The following is a 19,439-nucleotide window of genomic DNA, read 5'->3' as shown; positions in this document are numbered from 1 at the left end:
AGTTCTTGTACTGGGCAGGTGGATTTCATGAGCAAACTTTAACAAAATAAACAGTTGATGCAGGTTCGTTTTCCCCCTAACCCCGTAGGTAATATATATTGCTGCACATCATCTTAAAATTCTAATGCTTTGGTTTAATTGAGGTGTATCTTTTTTCTTTTTTGGTACTATCTGTGTACGCTTTGTGACATTGGTCTTCAGCTGGTGGGTTGGGACTCACCTGATCACCACACCAGCACCATTACTGCTGGGTCAGACCATTGTCCTCCCGTAATCCACCACCTTTTCCTCACAGTGGCCAACCACAATGGCCTTTACAGCAGGACATGACAGCACTCTGCCCACCTGTGATTGCCTCTAATATTGGAGGTAGAACATAGCCACCTTGGCCAGTCACCGTTGATAGCCGTGTCCTCCATGAATTTGACTAATTCTCCCTTTTTTAATGTATTTTTATTAAAGATTTTCTTGGTTTACAAAAGTATGTGCAATGTCTCTTTCTCTCTCGCCCCCCAGTAACATTTTTTACAGATCAGTTTCATTTGTTGAGACCATCACTGCCCTCTGTGGAAGCAAATGCCATAGTTTAACTATGCACTGCATTAAAAACACTCTCATCTGTCATGAATCTTCCAAAATTCAGCTTTGTTGGATGAGCATGATTTCTAGGGGTGTAAGAGTGTGGGAGAAAAAAAAACATATATCTAGCCACTGTCTTTATACCATGTGTAATTGTGTAAACGTCTATCTTGTCACCTATTACCTTTTCTGGAAACTTTAAAAGTTCCAAATGCTGCAACCTTTCCCCTTAGGGACCCTTCATCATTTTGGTTGCCCTTTAAGTATTTATAACTCTCATTGGATACTTCAGTACCACAGCAGAGAACAATAAAATAAAGCAATAATAAAAGATACATTACAATATAATATACAGTAATTACAACAGCCATAAAAACAAGTGTTTGGCTGAAATGTTTTTTGTTTTTTTTACTATTGGCTGTGTGGGTGAATAATCCCCAGTTTTGTCTAGAATACGTACCGTACATTTAACATAGATAAATCGCAATGGCTAGAGTGGCTAAATGAATAAAGTCAGTGTTTTGATGTAATGCTTTGAGTATGTAAATTGCAGCCTTTTGATTTGGCAGATATGAAATGTCTTGAAAATGGTATGATTGAGGAAATGTACGAATGACAATTGTGGTATATGAATATTACTCTGAACCTACATCCACAAATTGAATTCTTTTTAAAATACTCATTCTGTAGGGTAGTGATCTATATTTAGAGATCTTGTTTTTTATGTACCATATGGGAAAATATTGGGGATATGAGGAGTTTGGTGTGCCATTTAATACCTTCCTTTGTTTTCACAGTATATATGACCTTGCTTTTAAACCTGATGGAACTCAACTAATAATTGCAGCTGGAAACAGATTACTGGTACGAGGTTTTCTTTAAAAAAAAACAACCCACCCACCTTTTTTTTGTTAATTAACATCTTGAAATATTTGGTAGATTAATTTATCAAAAGAACTCTTATTTCTTTATTATTTACTATAACACATATGGTAATCTATTGAAAGAACTCTTATCCCTTCTCTATTTAATGTAACACATTTTTTTAAAAAAATCTTACAACTGTGATGTAATTTGACTATGTTAAAAGCTAATTACTTTTTAGCTATTTAACATCTTTAAACAGAGAGAAGGCTCTTGTCTTTGTTTTGATAAATTAAGCTGAGCTGGAAGAAGTCAATAGCTATTTTAAGTAGATACACCAAATTATCTGTCTGCATATTTCATAGATGCTTTTTTCAATTTTCTAATGTTTGTCATCATTATTTGTAAAGATTGCGTCTAATTTCTTGGTGTGAATTTATGAATGGTTTCTAAGTACATGATGTAAGAAGTTAAATGAAGGTAGGTCTACACCAGCCTTGCAAATAAGCCCATAAAGATACTAGCCTGTGGCTTTTGTTTTTCATGCCTGAAGGCTGGTGGCCTGAATTTCCATGCTGGTTATGAAGAAGGGGAAAGTTCCCTTCTCCAGGTCAATATGGAAATACAGGGTACTAGCCTCTGATAGGAAAAAAAAGCCTTCTAGCAAGAGTTTGTGGGAAAGGGATGGGCTTCCCTTCTTTTGTGACCAACATGGAAGCTAAGCAGACTGGCAGAGGTGGGACAAAGAGACTCATTTCTCCTCTGCCAGCCTGCTCACTTACCTGTATGGCAGGGATGGGGAACCTCTGGATATTGTTGGACTACAACTTTCATTGTCCTTGGCCAGTGACCATGCTAGCTGGAGCTGATGGAAGCGTAGTTCAACAATTATCTGGAGGGTTGCAGGTTCCCCATTCCTGGTGTATGGAGTTTCATGGACTTACCTCTATGGAATTTTTTCTTGCTTATGACAGTCAGGAGATTTATTAAATGTAAGGCTAGTCTCTACACTCCTTTGATAAGAGGTTGCTATGCGCACTTTGGAAATTGGTTTGGAGGGGTTGGTGCAATGGTATTCAGAGCTTGCTGAAATAAGGCTTTCTCATAACTTTTCAGGGCTGGATTGTCCTTTTGATACCTTTCATTTCTTTCTAAGCCCCATGGAGCAGATTCACTGCTCCTAATGTCAGCTCATCCTGGCGCTGGCTAGAAGCTGTAACACAGGATTTTATTCTTTTATCTAGAAGAAACAGAATATACCTGCCCAGCCCTACTCTGCTTTACCAAACCCAGGATCCCCAGTGTCCTTTATTTGTAATCATACTGGATATGAAAAGAATAGGGTTAGGCTGTTTGTCCTGTTATAATGCTGGCTTCTATGTGTCAGTCCATTAAGAAAATTACTTGTTGAGGTTATGTTTTAGAAGTCATGTAACTGCTACTTTTAAAAAAATGAATAAACAGAAGAGAGCCTGTATCTGGACTGAGAAACATAGGAAGCTGCCTTGGTTTGTCTAGGGCTATAGCGTTAATTTGTGCGTCTAATTCTTAGACTTATCTCTTTATTTTATCTCTACAGGTATATGACACTTCGGATGGAACATTAATCCAGCCCTTGAAAGCACATAAGGATACAGTGTACTGTGTAGCTTATGCCAAGGATGGTAACTTAAACCTTCTGGATTTTTTCAAACCATTAGCATTTGATCTGGTTTCATAGGAACAGAGTGTCATTTGCATTTATATCCAGTCTATTATTCATAAATACTTTTAAAGAAGAATATCTGTATTGCCAGACAATGTCAGTACAGTCCATACTATGACAACTGAGCTTCATGTCAGACCAGAGCGTATGCAAACATTTGTAGATACAGGTTTGATTCTTGCTCACCTGAAGGCACTCAACTAATAGCAAACAGTGTCATTGCTTTTCTGTGTGCTTTAGACTTACCAGTTGCAATAAACTTATGTGAGCTTCCATAACATTCCCTAGGTAAGCGCTTTGCATCAGGAGCTGCAGACAAAACTGTGATCATCTGGACTTCAAAGTTAGAAGGTATCCTGAAGTACACGTAAGTGGATTGCTTCATGATTATTTTGCATGCCTTAAATAACAGTTTTGAATATGGACTCCAGCCACTATTATTAATAATAGTAGAAGGAATATGAACACGGGTAAGAAGCTAAACATGCAGAGACAAAGGACATTACATCACTTGACCAGGTTAACGGGAGAATGAGAAAACAGGTTGTGAGGACTGTTCTCACTGCATAGCTCTCGAAAGGGTTCCTCTGCAGTTACTGCACTTCTGAATCACATAGTACATATCCATTCTGGATCTGATATTGTGCTCCTATTTTCCTTGTTCACTTACATCACAGAAGCAGATTGGCCCAGTATTGTTTCTGTAAATTCTGCATAATAAACATTATGTTACTGGGGGCGGGGCGGGAGAGGTAACTCCTTCTTCAAGATAACTTCCTGAAGTGCTTCTATTCAGCACTAAAGGATAACAATTTAAGTTGCTGGGCTGATGTGTTCTAGGTAAAGTTTTAGTTACTTATTAACAGCCCATTACCGTTTCCTTGTTTTATGTATTTAAGAAACTTTTATTCCACTCTTAAGGTAAAAATTGTCAAAGCAGCTAACATAGCAAAAACTAAAACAATAAAGAATAAATAAGAACTGTGTAAAATAGTACCAACAGAAAGAGAGCTGAGTCAGATCAGAGCATTATACTAAAACCCAGCATAGAAAGGCTTGGGCAAATAAAAATATATTCCCGTGCCACCAAGAGGACTGAGCATTCTAGAACTGGGATGCCACAACTGAAAAGGCGCTTTTCATGAGCTGCCACTCATCTCTTTTCTGAAGGTGGGGGACCACTCAAAGAAGTTTCTCTGAATGGGGTCTTGGTAACCAGTCAGGCCTGTGTGGGTAAAGTTTTGCTTAAGAGACTCTGGTCTCTGACTTTTGAACCAGCACCCCTCACCCCACACAATGCTTGAAAGCTTTATATTTTCAAATAACCATATTGCACCTGAACTATTTTTAAAGCCTGTTGGATTTTGGTTTCATTTGCACTGAACTCCTGATAGAGTTGGGTGAGGCTTAAAAAAATAAATATCCAAAGTTATTTGTTTATTATGCCTAACCACTTTTTAGATTGTTTTGTTTTAGTGTTTCTGGTTAATTTGTTTTAGGCACAATGATTCCATACAAAGTGTATCCTACAATCCTGTCACTCACCAATTGGCATCTTGCTCTTCCAGCGATTTTGGTACGTCTTCCTCATCCTTAGTTTCTTAAGGCCAAATCCTATGACTTCACATAGCAGTCAGGAATCAATCAGATAGAAATGCAATGTGTGCTGTACCATAGGTATAAGCAGTTGAAGGACCACAGGAAGTTGCAATACAGCAGCTCAGACTGCCTATCTGACTCTGATCTCAGGCAGATCTCAGGTATCCAGAGCTAGTCTTGGCCACTATGAGAGCAGGATGCTGGACCAGATTGGCCACTGGCCTGATCCAGTAGAACCATTGATATTAATGGACCTGTGTTCATCATGCTCCTTAATTTCATTGGAACTACTCTGGCTAGGTCTAGACTTAGATACAACAGTTGGTTTCAAATAATCTATCATGTAGAATGCTTTTGACCAAAGAGATAACTGATTAGATGTGGAACCTTCTGGTGCAAAGCGTGTGCTCTGTCATTGCGCTGTGGTCCCTTTCTTGGCATTGCTGTCAGATGGTGCATTGTGGCATCATGTAAAGCCATTACGCAGCACATAAGCTGGCAGAGAGAAGGTGTGGCAAGGGGAAGGACTTTGGGGAGTTGTATTTTGTTAAGATTTAGGAGCTCTTCTCTTCCACATTCCCTCATTGTTGTTGGTGTGAATGTTTTCTTATAATGATGAATGAATTGGATGGTAACACTATGCTGTTGTTATTTTCAAGGTCTGTGGTCTCCTGAACAGAAGTCAGTCAATAAACATAAAGTTAGCAATAAGATCACCTGCTGTAGGTATGTAAATACTGCGCTCAAATGTAGTTATTTTGTTATTGTAAATATTAAAACATCTAATAAGTTGCCACACAAAAGATTGAGAACTCAAGGCAACATACAAGAGAGGTAAAAACAAAACTGAAACAAATCTGACAATACATTAGAATGGACAGCAAAATTGTCGTCTAATGAGTTTGTAGAATTTTATTATAAATTTAATTATAAGATATGGTTCCAGAATGGGTTGGAACAAAAAAGTAAGCAATTAAAGAAACAGATAAAAGCATTAAGTTATAAGGCACGTAAAACACTTCAAAATTGAACAGAACACTACAAATATGTGTGAATAGCTTGCTTTCTCAGATAAAGAATATGCAGGCATTATAATTTTGTGGAAGACCTTTCAAAATCATCTTATAATAATTTTTTATTTGTTTTCAATTACAGTCCAATAATAGCCTCATTATAACAATACCAATTTATAACACAATTATTAATATCAATCGTTCAAATACCAAATTATTTAATTTAGATAAAGTGGCTCCCGCGTGCTAGATTTGATGGTTTGATGATTTTCTTCATTTCTGTGTTCCAAAATCTTATTAATTTCAATTACATTCTGGTCATAATAATCCTTATAGAACCACTGCAATATTAATAACTTCTATTCATGTTCACACCTTAAATGATTTATAAAACTACACGTGAGGAATTCAAACTATATCCTTGATCTTCCTGTGTGTGGCAATTATTCTGTTTGTGGTGTTTCTTCCTTTCCTTGTAAGATGTTACGTTTTTCTTTCCCCCGGTTATTGCTGTTATCCATCATGCCTTGAATGGAGCTGATAATCCCAATGTCGTTCCAGAAATTTCTCCATCACTCCGCCCCATGCTTCGTTGTTTTGCAACTTTAACAACAGCTGCAAAAGTCACTCTGTCCCAGTAAATAACCTTTGGTCACCATTTCCCCTCTCAGCCTGGGAAGAAAGGTCTGTCAAACTGCAGACGACTCAATAAGGAACTGTATCAGTTCCTTGGCAGTTCACAGACTCCTTTCATCCTTCCTTCCAACTGAAGACATATGAACAATTATTCTTCCAATTAAATTAAATTCCAAGTTCTCTTAGCTTTATTCAGTTCACATCATTAATAATAAAGGATGGGAAAGTTTCCATCGTAAACGTTTTGCAAAATAGAGCTTCCCTCCCCTTTTCCTTTTTTTACACAGTTCACACAGTTCCGTTTGATGTTATATTCTATATTTATAATCCAATTTCTTCCACCCTCACTTGTACAAATAAAATTTGAACTAACATTGAGAGGAGGGTTGCCAAATCATAAATGTAGAGAATAAAATTTAAAGTAAAGAAACCGTAAGCTCCCCCCGCAACCATCTTTTGCACTGAATGAAGTCTTATCTCAAGTTCAAACCTTAAAGTCCTTGCACTTGGTTTGTTCTGTACTTTGTCATCTCATCTCTTCTAGCATGTGCCTGTACTTTAGTCCAATTAAGCTCTAATTAACAGGAGAACCTCTGCTTCTTAATGGCGGCGTTGGAGGGTTTTTGGCAGGCTTTTGCACTCAGTGCCTCCCTGCCCCGCGCATTCCATGCCGGAGTGAGAGCCAGGTACCAAGACGAACTGCGAGTGAAGCCCGTTCCCCCCTCCATCCCTGGGGGAAATTTGCAAGGATAATTACCCTCAGTCACCCTTGTTTTTCCTTCGCCAACGATCTCCTGCTGTCATAGAGGCTGGTTCCGTTAAGGCAGAGCGGAACTGGAAGCCGACCTTTCAAAATCACTATTCAGTTAAACAGAGGTTGCCTTATGCTGCTACTGCTCTATATTCCTAATTAGCATGTCCTCTCCTTCTCGGCATGTAGCTGCAGGTCATTTGGGCAAATGTATACTTTAAAGCCATATTTGTCAGTGCAGTGGAAGAGTTCAAGGAGTATCCTCTTGTGTCCTCTTGAGCCTTTTATGCCCACCTCTAAGTAAAAGGTATAATTTCTGTAGGCCTTGTGACTCTCAAATGTTGAGGAGAGGGGAATTTTTTCAAACTGCTGTTATGATTCTTGCCCTTTCTCAGTTGGACTAATGATGGCCAGTACCTTGCTTTGGGGATGTACAATGGCGTAGTCAGCATAAGAAATAAAAATGGTGAAGAAAAAGTCAAAATTGAACGACCCGGTGGATCTTTATCTCCTGTGTGGTCCATTTCTTGGAATCCATCAAGGTAAATGTTGCTGTCCCTATATTGTTTGTCTTTGATAGTTTCTGCACACTAGTCTGCATTTGACTTTTAACAATAGTTCTATAAACATAAATAAGAAATCATTTTGATGAAGCTCAGAAGACTGGTTTAATGTTTTCATTTTCTTGGCAATATCAATAAAAGTTCTTAAACTTTCTTCAATTTGAAGGGAATTGCTAGTTGCTGAAGTTGCTAAAATTAACTGTTCCTGAATCTTAAAAAAACCCCCACAGAAATAAAGCACATAACTGATCAGCTCCCTCTTTGTCTGCTAATACAACATATGGGATGTGGGTTGGAGGTTGACTTTGGAATGAAGAATGCCTAATGCATTATTGGATTGTTGAGACTCTAATAAAATATAAATATATTTTACGTATTTAAAGGCTTTTTAATGATATTTGTTGCTTATGTGTAGCCCTGTAGGTCAAAGATTCGATATACTCTATCTCAAATAATATACTGGATTTTAAAGCAAATGTAAAATACATCTCATATAAATTAAACAGCTGGAAGCATAATAAAACTCTGACCCTACAACTTAATCTATCCACACACACACACACACACCCCAGCTACTCAATGCTCTTAGAATGCTCCTGGAAGATCTTTAGTGCTTTGATGAATGTTTCTGGTAAGGGAGTTCCATAGTTTATAGGGAAGCTGTATTTGCATAGGTGTCCTGAGAGATAATAATCTCAGGAGCATGTGTTTGGTTAATTTTAGAGCTTGTAATACAAAGTGGGGAAGGAGGCATATATTTAGATATGCAAGGATTGACTGTTGCATCAAATGATAAGTAAAGGTAAAGGTACCCCTGCCCGTACGGGCCAGTCTTGACAGACTCTAGGGTTGTGCGCCCATCTCACTCTAGAGGCCGGGGGCCAGCGCTGTCCGCAGACACTTCCGGGTCACGTGGCCAGCGTGACAAGCTGCATCTGGCGAGCCAGCGCAGCACACGGAACGCCGTTTACCTTCCCGCCAGTAAGCGGTCCCTATTTATCTACTTGCACCCGAAGGTGCTTTCGAACTGCTAGGTTGGCAGGCGCTGGGACCGAACGACGGGAGCGCACCCCACCACGGGGATTCGAACCGCCGACCTTTCGATCGGCAAGCCCTAGGCGCTGAGGCTTTAACCCACAGCGCCACCCGCGTCCCGCATCAAATGATACTTGTTAGCAATTGCACGTTTACCATTGTATGTACACACAAGAGGGAGCTGCAGCAAATTCTAGCTCCTTGGTATATGTACCTGTATGGTTCTTATGCTGTGCGTACATCAAAACAGTTTTATAAACAATTTAAGGGTTCATATAAAGTTAATACCCTGTTTCCTACTGTTGCACATTTCAGTACAGTCATACCTTGGTTTTTGAACAGTTTAGTTCTAGAACGTTTTGCTCCCGAATGCTACAAATCTGGAAGTGAGTGTTCCGGTTTGTGAACTATTTTTGGAAGCCGAACGTCCGATGGGGCTTCCAATCAGAAGTCACGCTTTGGTTTTGGAAGTTGAACAGACTTCAGAACAGATTCCGTTCGACTTCCAAGGTACAACTGTATTTGGAAACAGCTGTATTTTGAGACCATATATAAGAAGAACCCTACTGAACCAGAACTAAAGGCCTAGTCCAACATCTTGTTCTCACAGTAGCCAACCAGATGCCTCTGGGAAGCTTCCAAGCAGCACGAGTCCAACAGCCCTCTCCCTGCTCATCATGCTCTCTAGCAGTGGGTGTTCAGAGGCACACCATCACCAATACTGAAGATGTTACACAGCTATCATGACTAGTAGCCATTCATAGTCTTATCCTCCATGAATTTGTCCAATCCCCTTTTAAAGCAGTCAAAATTTGGTGGCTATTGCTGCATCCTTTGGAAGTGAATTCCATACTTTAACTATGTGCTGGGCAAAGAAGTGCTTTCTTTTGCCTGTCCTGAATCTTCCAACATTCAACTTCATGGGGAGGCACTGAAGAACGACAAATTACAGGTATTTTCTCCAGCCTTATCCTTCTCTAGCCCACAGAGGGAGGGTCATGTTTTCCTAAAGCCTGACAACCAACTGAGTTTGCACTGAAGAAGACTTACTGTCCATTTTAGTAAATCTGGGGAAGAAAAGTTTCAAAAACTACCTGGGCAAAGTGTTTTAACATCAGGAGAGTTGATCTTGGGCTAATCTGTTTTGAAATTTGAGTTTTGTAGCAGTAGGTCATGTGAATGAACAATTGATATTTGCAGTCGATGGGAGAATCTCTGGAGTTCTAGAGAGAGCGAAGAGGAGGAGGAGGCAGGTCACGCCTGTTTAGAGGATATACCAGTTCTGAAGTCCATCACATGCAGTAGTCAGGGTAGTGAGGCAGAGGAAGAAGAACATGAGGAAGATGAGAGCCCTAGGAATGCCAGCTCGTGAGTGCAAAATCAGAGAAATAAAACTATAGTATGAAAATAGACATATATTTAAATCTTAGCTTGTTTCTGTCTCATTATCAATTTATAATTATTGCTTCACAGTATATAAACAGAACAGTATTTTACTTATATATTTGTGGCATTTATATTCTGCTATTCAGGTGGACTTCACAAAGCAGTTTATGTGAGATTGCTACAACAATAAGCTTTGGGTGTTTATTTTTTAAAATAAGTTATAATAACATGGAAAAGACAGCCACTTAGACAAGCTGTAATTGCTTCTCTCTGCTCCTTGTCAGGGCAATTTGTGGTGATAGAGAAGGGAGCGGCCATTACTGGGAGCTGGATTATAGTGACTCACCAGACTTTTTCTTTTTTCTCCACTCCACTCCACTCCACTCAAGGCAAAGTGGAACCCCCATCAGGGCAGATAGAGGCTCCTGTGAAGACTGTTAAATGATAGGGAAGGGCCCCCGCTGGAAACTGGATGATAGCAGCTCATCAGGCTATTTTGTGACCGCCTGAGGTTCCCTTAAAGCGACCTCACAGTGTTTGTCCATACTTTCCCCTTCCAACAAATTTCTCCATTCTTGACTCTTAAGGATAGTATCCAACATTTCTCAGCATAAGTTCTGGCAGTCTTCAACAGAGGTTGAATGTTTTCCCGAACTCAAGTTTGGGAAAATTTCTATGTTTGTGCAGCACACCTTGATTCTAGGGATCTGTAGGCCACACAGATGTTGTCTGAAGAGATTCCTGGAGTTCCAGGTAATTGTTGAAAAGGACAGTTAATACAGGTTGACAGTGTTGCCCCCCGTGTTTTTTCCTGCTAATCAGAAACTGGCATTTTTTCCTCTTGAATAGATTGACTCCTACGGCTTATGGCCAAATACCATTTATTTTAATAGAGGGAATTATAAGTTACTTTAATAGGTTGGAAGAGCAGTTTGCCAAGGATCATTTTGAAGGAAAACATGGCAGCCTTCTGTAGATGGTGGGATAAGAGGTATATTTAGGTTTTGGAGTTGTATTTTCTTTTGCACTTGTGTGCAGTTGTGCAAGTGAAAGGGAGCTCTACACATATAAGTATGAGGCTCAAGGGACAGTTTTAGGTAAGGTGGGGTGGAGACTCCTTTTCAGACTGAGGAGTCACAGCCCCTCCTGGCCAACCTTCCAGGTGCTGCATGCCACTTGTGAGCTCAGCCAAAATAGGCATGGCCATGCGCCTGTCTTCATTGCTGCTCAGCAGTATCAGCTAAGCTGAGGGAGGAGGAGATAACCAGAAAGGGTTTGAACAAGCCCTCCTCGCGATCTCTTTCAGAAACTACACACATCTCCACAACACGGTCCTCCTTGCCTTTGCATCGTTGGGGGCAGATGGGTGGAAGGGGATTAGAAAACTCTGTTTATACAGCTGACAGCCATAGTAGAGAACACTAGGGGCTATCTGTTACTTTGTAGTTCATCAGAACTGTTTACAACGTATCATAATTGGCTTCTCCTTTTGTGCCTGGTAGAGATGAACACAATGACATCTTAGCTGTGGCAGATTGGGGACAAAGGCTTTCCTTTTATCAGCTCAGTGGCAAGCAGGTAAGTGTTATATTAATACAATGCCTTGGAAAGTACACTTTTTATTTTCTTCCTGGGAAAGAACTGAGTTGAAAGTTCCACTTATCCAGTAAGGTGTGACTTTAAAATTATAGGCCTGCTTGCTGGCCCTTTGTACAGTAAAGCATTTATATTTTTCTATATAAATCATTAGCAGCTCATGGCTCGGATTTGCAAGTTGCTAAGGAGATAAAAAGCATTGTCTCCTTGATCATTAGCCAGTTCAAGCTGTACTGTTTCTCAGGTACGCATTAGAGTAGCTCCACAGCTGTGCTGAGTGGTGTCACTTGTCAATATCACCATGTGCTTCAGAGCCAAGGACTGCTGAACAAGAATATCCTGACCAGGCTCCATTGACTGGTTTGAAGAACAAAACTGGTGTATGAGGTAGACTTGCCACCTGCTACCAGAGCTAAAGACCGATCGTAACCTAAAAGCATTAATTAAGGAAGGAAAAGGAAAGCCTGTGAGATCAAACAGCGATATGTGACAGATTTAATAGGAACGTGTATTTAATTACTGTGTTACCTGTGAACTTTAAAATACATATATCTGATGTCTTCTTTCGTATTGTTCTAGATTGGAAAAGACAGAGTCCTGAACTTTGACCCCTGCTGTGTTAGCTATTTTTCAAAAGGAGAATACATTTTAATGGGAGGCTCCGACAAACAAGTCTCCCTCTACACAAAGGATGGTGTGCGCCTTGGCACCATAGGGGAACAGAACACATGGGTGTGGACGTGTAAAGCGAAGCCAGATTCCAATTACGTGGTAAGAGTGAATTGGTAATAGCCTTTGCACATGTGGAACTGCAAGGGGTCCCTCCACTTTGGGGTCATGATTTTGTTTCTACTCTCCTTGGTTCCAAAACCATCAAATGTGAGGGATAAGTTAGCCAGGAGACATACAGTTGTACCTTGGTTGACAAACACCTTAGCGGTTGAATGTTTTAGCTCCTGAACGCTGCAATCCCGGAAGTGAGTGTTCTGGTTTGCAAAAGTTCTTTTGGAAGCGGAACATCCAGCGGGGCTTCCATAGCTTCCGATTGGCTGCAGGAAGCTCCTGCAGCCAATCGGAAGCTGTGCCTTGGAAGCAGTGGCGGAGGAACCCTCTCTGGCAGCCAGGGCAGGATGCCGAGGAGCGAAGCAAACCACCTGGTGACGCACATGTGATGTCCGTACGGAGTGCGCATGTGCGGCACCCCGTAAGGAGTACACATGTGCGGCATCCCGTACGGAGTGCACACACGTGGCAGCCCGTATGGTCGCCATGTGAGACGCAGCCCGTACGGACAGCGTGTGAGAGCGGCAGCCTGTACGGTCGCAGTGTGAGAGGCAGCCCGTATGGACGCCCATACGGATGGTGCGTGAGTGGCGCCCATACTGACTGCGCGCACCCTCGGCCACTCTAGAGCTGGGAGGAGGCAGGGACCATCTTGCCCCCCCCCCCCAGTGGCCTGCCCCCTCTGCCCCCCACTTCATACGCCCCTGCTTGGAAGTCAAACGTTTTGGAAGTCAAACGGACTTCCGGAACGGGTTCCGTTCGGCTTCCAAGGTACAACTGTACTTCAAAACAAATGACAATGAAAGTGGCTTTTTATAGTTCTTGGAACAACATGTGTCCAAGGGACCATTTCATGTGTTACAAAGAGAGGCAAATCTGAGAATACAGTCAACAGGACAACACAGCTGTACACAGCTGGTGTTGCCGTATGACACCTGGTTTTTGGCAGACATATTGGTTGCATTCTCCAGTGGCGGCAAATGGATGGCATGTGGATTAAAGTCTCCCGCAAGTTTAGTTAGCAGCCAGATAACATGTAATGACTAAGAACAGGTCTGTGCTAGGAAAATTCACTGAGCTCTGTGGCATTTTGCCTTAACTTTAATAATACTACTTCAAAGCTAACATGCACATTTGGGGCATATAACAGATGAATAATGCCTCCAATCTCTCCAGCCATTTTCCGTTTCATTTTTCCTTTACGTGCTGAGATTTGTCTATTTGAAAGGCAAAATCTGCCTCTTACTTGGTACAATTCTCTTTAAAAAAGGTCAAGTAATCTAAGAAGGTTGCCACCTTTTCAGTCTGTTTTATGGTTCGGATACATAACCATATGGTTTTTGACTTCTGGTGATCTTTTGCTTTCTCTTCAGGCAGTAGGATGCGAGGATGGAACAATTTCATTTTATCAGCTGATTTTCAGCACAGTCCATGGCCTTTATAAGGACCGCTATGCTTACAGGGACAGTATGACTGATGTTATTGTCCAGCACCTCATCACAGAGCAAAAAGGTAGCTTTTGAGGGGCATGTCTCTCAACTTGGGTGGATATATACAGCTTAATTACTGTCTGCATATTTGACTGTAAAGGTAAAGGTAAATGGACCACTGACCATTAGGTCCAGTCGTGGACGACTTTGGGGTTGCGGTGCTCATCTCACTTTATTGGCTGAGGGAGCCGGCTCAGCTTCCGGGTCATGTGGCCAGCATGACTAAGCCGCTTCAGGTGAACCAGAGCAGCGCACGGAAACACCGTTTACCTTCCCGCCGGAGCAGTACCTATTTATTTACTTGCACTTTGACATGCTTTCGAACTGCTAGGTTGACAGTACAAAGTGTATTTAAATGAAAACATTGATCTGCCGTTTTATGCCATGAGTATGAAGGTTACAACAATCAATGGAGGCCCTGCTTTTTGATTTGGCACCAAAAGTGGTCGAGGCAGGGCCTTCTTTGTGGTAGCTGCTCAGTTTCACTATTACTTCCCAAAAGAAGGTAGACTAGTGCTATTCCTGAGATATTCACTCTGGCTTTTAATGAAGTTTTCTACTCTTTACATTTAATCCTTTCTCTTAGTTCTGTTAAATTATGTGCATAATGTTTCAAATTGTCCAGTGCTAAACATTTTTGTGAGCCCTTGTTAGGGCTGAACAACAATCTAGAAATCATCTTGTAAATAATTTTTTTGCATCCAGGAGACCTAGCATACCCTCTCAGTGGGTATCTTTTGGCAGCTGTCCCAAGATTTGTTGATGCAGCTGCTGTTTTTGAAGTTTGCTGCTGCTGATTGGTTTTATTGCTTTAAATCTTGAATTGTGAGCTTCCCTGAGGCATAGGGCTGGAAGGTGCAGGATAAAAGTGTTATTGCGAATCTATATTTCTTTAGAGAACATGAAATTTAACAAGACTTTTACTTGGATGTCACCATGCTTTTGGAGTCAGTGGGCACATTTGGAATTTTGAGGAAGGGCTGTGGGCACCTGTCACAAAAATGGAAAGCAGATGAGGAGTCAGGACCACAAATGGGTGTGGGCAGTGCCAGATTTATGTATAAGCTAAAGAAACTATAGCTTAGAGCCCCACTTTCTTGGGGGCCCCCCAAAAGAATTAAAGGAAAAAAACCTGGATGTACATTTCCAAGATTTTAAGTTAGAGCTTAATAATTATTTCACTTATTAATATACATCTTCTTAATTGTATTTAACTATTAATATACTTCTTAATTGTATTTCAGTTCAATGATTGCTTTGATAAAATACATATTTTGTTATGTGCAAATGGCTTTAGATACCTATTAGGTCCATAAATTACCATATGGCGTATGCTTTTCAACATCTACATGCAGCCGCTGGGAGAGATCATCAGGGGGTTTGGGCTGGGTGTTCATCAGTATGCAGATGATACCCAGCTCTACCTTTCTTTCAAATCAGAACCAGTGAAGGCGGTGACGGTCCTGTGTGAGTGTCTGGAGGCGGTTGGAGGATGGATGGCGGCAAACAGATTGAGATTGAATCCTGACAAGACAGAAGTACTGTTTCTGGAGGACAGGAGGCGGGCAGGTGTGGAGGATTCCCTGGTCCTGAATGGGGTAACCGTGCCCCTGAAGGACCAGGTGCGCAGCCTGGGAGTCATTTTGGACTCACAGCTGTCCATGGAGGCACAGGTTAAATCCGTGTCCAGGGCAGCTGTGTACCAGCTCCATCTGGTACGTAGGCTGAGACCCTATCTGCCCGCGGACTGCCTCGCCAGAGTGGTGCATGCTCTGGTTATCTCCCGCTTGGACTACTGCAATGCGCTCTACGTGGGGCTACCTTTGAAGGTGACCCGGAAACTACAACTAATCCAGAATGCAGCAGCCAGACTGGTGACTGGGAACGGCCGCCGAGACCATATAACACCGGTCTTGAAAGACCTACATTGGCTCCCAGTACGTTTCCGAGCACAATTCAAAGTGTTGGTGCTGACCTTTAAAGCCCTAAACGGCCTCGGTCCAGTATACCTGAAGGAGCGTCTCCACCTCCATCGTTCTACCCGGACACTGAGGTCCAGCACCGAGGGCCTTCTGGCGGTTCCCTCACTGCGAGAAGCCAAGTTACAGGGAACCAGGCAGAGGGCCTTCTCAGTAGTGGCGCCCTCCCTGTGGAACGCCCTCCCACCAGATGTCAAAGAGAACAACAACTACCAGACTTTTAGAAGACATCTGAAGGCAGCCCTGTTTAGGGAAGCTTTTAATGTTTGATGTATCACAGTATTTTAATATTCTTTTGGAAGCCGCCCAGAGTGGCTGGGGAAACCCAGCCAGATGGGCGGGGTATAAATAATAAATTATTATTATTATTATTATATTCAACACAAAAAACAGTGACAATTTGTTGTTGACAAAGGATAGCTAGACATATAAACGGCCCCATTACCTTCAGTAGCTTAGGGCCTCATCTAACCTAAATCCGGCCCTGTGTGTGGGCATATTCCTGCCCCCAAACCGCCCATCCATTGCAACATTGGGGAAAAGACGCTTATATTAGCTACCACGGCACTTGTTCACAAAGAAAAGCTCTTTGCACCTCTCCTTTGTTTGGAACTGATGAGAGGGTAGATGTCCAATCCTAGCATCTATTATGAAATGTGGACATTTCTAAGGATGTGCATTCAAACAGGCTGATTCATTGCACCCAGAAACAGAGCAGGAAAAGGAAGCAGTTTCTCATTGATGGTGGAGTTTTGAGGAGATAGTTATTGAAACCTTTCATGGGCACCATAGGAATACTAGTGGGCACAGTGGTGCCTACAAGTGTCACATTAGTGACATCTTTTTAAGCCAGTAAAAAGAATGAGTACTAGTAATAAGTGGCTTCTAATTGGCACCAGACAGGTGTGTGTTGTATGAATCTAAATAGATGCTGTAATAGGATTTAAGGCACTTTAACTTAACCCTGCAAATCAGTTTACTATTTTCTTTTCTTTTGTTCCAGTTCGCATTAAAAACAGAGAGCTTGTCAAGAAAATTGCGATATACAAAAACAGATTAGCAATCCAGTTGCCAGAGAAAATCCAGATTTATGAACTATATTCTGATGATTCTTCTGACATGCATTATCGTGTGAAGGAAAAGATAGCAAAAAAGTTCGAATGCAACTTATTGGTTGTGTGTTCTGAGCACATTATTTTATGCCAGGTAATTAATAAATATATACTTTAAAATGAACTATACACATATTGAAATATTTTTTTCTAATAAAGGTTTCTTGGGCAGAAGTCATCCATAATGAGCTAGTTTACTTCAGAGATGGCTGCGAGATGAGCCGTGTATATTTTTTTCCACCTGTCCCACTCCAGATGTTATACATACATGGCTTGCCCAAAATGCGGCATTTAGAAGAAACATCAATATTTTATTGGGGGTTAGATTCCCTCCCTTCTTTAAGCATAGCAATATTATCCCTTTTATTTGGTTGCTATCAGAATGTTAATAAAATGTTGCCAGTAAATCATCTGTCCTTGCTTTCTTAGAGACACTAAAATGGTTTGCTGCAGACACTCAATGCAACAATCTAGTAGTAAAATAATCTGTGGCTATCCTTTAAATGCTGTCTGGCTGTTCTTTTTGTCTCTCCTGAGGCTTCTGTCCTGCTTTGATGCAGTCTTGAATAATTAGATTATAATCTGTGGTTGTAAACATTTCTAATGAAGGATCCTTGAAGAATTGTAGATACTGTAAAACCAGTGTTGTTGCGTGGTTTGCTGGTGTCTGGGATGCAGAGGGTTCATGGAGTCCTCCACACCAGCCCAGCTCTCGCCACCAGAGCCAAGCGGGGCCACACCTTGTCACTTGCTCACCCACCCAGTGAGGAGCCCGGCTGGCTGATGTGGCCCTTGGCAGGCAAATTCCCCCGACGCTGGCCGGGCAGCCATTCAACAAGGGGAACATGGTGATGAGGCCAGGCTCTGGGGCTTAGAGACCCCTGGAGGCAGGCAGGGTGGGATGGGGATCCCAGGGAGGCGTGCTTGGTTTGCGCCCCCTCAAATTCATGCGCCTGGGACTAAGGCCCCCCTCACTATCCCCCTGTGTAAAACTTTCCTCACCTGTTGCAATGTAAGTGGTTGATGAGTTGAAAATCAGACTGATATCTGTACCTTGACTGCCTAGCATGAAAAAGGCCTGGCATGTGTACAGCACTGTTAGGCTGAGAGATATGAGAATTACTTAAATGAGAATGTAACATGTTCTTCCCTCTTTTAGGAGAAAAGGCTCCAGTGCCTCTCATTCAGTGGTGTTAAAGAAAGAGAGTGGCTGATGGAGTCTCTCATTCGGTACATAAAAGTAATTGGTGGACCTCCAGGCCGAGAAGGACTTTTAGTGGGGCTAAAGAATGGCCAGGTGACCTTTTGTGATTAAGTTCATAGGACTTTGTGAAATTTGTACTCATTAAGGAGATGATTTAGATGCTAAAGGGCCCAGTCAATAGGCTAAAATTGCATATTTGCTTCTTAGTGTCTTTGGCTGCTCTTTAAGTGACAAGTTTTTTGCACGTTCTGTATTTGATGGTTACCAAGAATTACATGTTCACAGAAAGCAGCAGTTACTCAAAAGCTTCCTTCGCCATTTCTTTCCTTTAATGGAAAATGAGTTGCAAGTAACTGGTTTGCAATAAGTTAGGGAAAAGTACGTACTTCCGTAAAGTGCTGTAGAGAGCAACATAGACTACTTGCAGCTTACTGTTTTGGATGAAGTTACTACACTAGCTTCCTGGTAAGCTGGTTGCTGTTGCTTACCAGTGGGGAGAGGGGAAGAGGCAAAGTGGCAGGGATATTGGCAGGGTGCAGTTGCACTGTGCCAGATTGGCTCCAAGGTATGTTTCCACCACATCAACCTTCCTGCCACTTTGCAACAGTGACCCACCTGTTGGGAAACTAATGCCCCCCCCCCCCCAGGAAGCGGTTTCTGCTTTTATATTAAATATTAAATTTTTTTGGGGAAGAAGAATCAAAGTGTGGAGTTAATTTTTGTTTCTGATTCTTGTGACCCTAAACCTAGCCATCATCTTGCCTCATGTTTTTATTTTTATTATTTATAATCAAGGAAGTAATTTGGGCAAAAGCGAACAGTCTGCTTTAAATTTGTTAGACTAATTATTCTCCTGAGTTTTTATTCTCCAGTGCATGAGACTGACAAATAAAAATAGTATTGCTTTTAAGAAGTATTTTATTAACTCTCTGAATTTAATCACATCCAGATTCTAAAGATATTTGTAGACAATCCTTTTGCAATTGTCTTGCTGAAACAATCCACAGCTGTGCGCTGCTTGGATATGAGTGCATCTCGAAACAAGCTGGCAGTGGTTGATGAAAATGACACCTGTCTAGTGTATGATATTAACACCAAAGAGTTGCTCTTTCAGGTAAACATTTGGAAACTCCATCCCTTCCCT

The 19,439-nt window shown here is 41.5% G+C and overlaps 1 protein-coding gene across 4 annotated transcripts in view; it reads left to right on the top strand.

Moving 5' to 3' along the window:
* IFT122 (intraflagellar transport 122) overlaps positions 1-19,439 on the top strand; it is a 59,138-nt gene that overhangs the window by 897 nt on the left and 38,802 nt on the right. For 3 of the 4 annotated variants that reach the window (XM_028719290.2, XM_028719288.2, XM_028719291.2), the window contains exons 2-14: positions 1,377-1,443; positions 3,023-3,107; positions 3,437-3,515; positions 4,648-4,724; positions 5,407-5,473; positions 7,543-7,689; positions 9,946-10,113; positions 11,634-11,709; positions 12,307-12,498; positions 13,884-14,022; positions 16,983-17,185; positions 18,251-18,388; positions 19,245-19,409. In XM_028719290.2, coding sequence (XP_028575123.1) covers positions 1,377-1,443; positions 3,023-3,107; positions 3,437-3,515; positions 4,648-4,724; positions 5,407-5,473; positions 7,543-7,689; positions 9,946-10,113; positions 11,634-11,709; positions 12,307-12,498; positions 13,884-14,022; positions 16,983-17,185; positions 18,251-18,388; positions 19,245-19,409 — 1,603 coding nt within the window. The remainder of the gene's footprint in view (positions 1-1,376; positions 1,444-3,022; positions 3,108-3,436; positions 3,516-4,647; positions 4,725-5,406; positions 5,474-7,542; positions 7,690-9,945; positions 10,114-11,633; positions 11,710-12,306; positions 12,499-13,883; positions 14,023-16,982; positions 17,186-18,250; positions 18,389-19,244; positions 19,410-19,439) is intronic. The other variant, XM_028719289.2, reaches the window with a different exon arrangement.

The sequence above is a fragment of the Podarcis muralis genome, chromosome 2 (assembly GCF_964188315.1).
Source record: "Podarcis muralis chromosome 2, rPodMur119.hap1.1, whole genome shotgun sequence".
Taxonomy (NCBI): domain Eukaryota; kingdom Metazoa; phylum Chordata; class Lepidosauria; order Squamata; family Lacertidae; genus Podarcis; species Podarcis muralis.
This window is presented reverse-complemented; position numbering and strand designations above follow the sequence as displayed.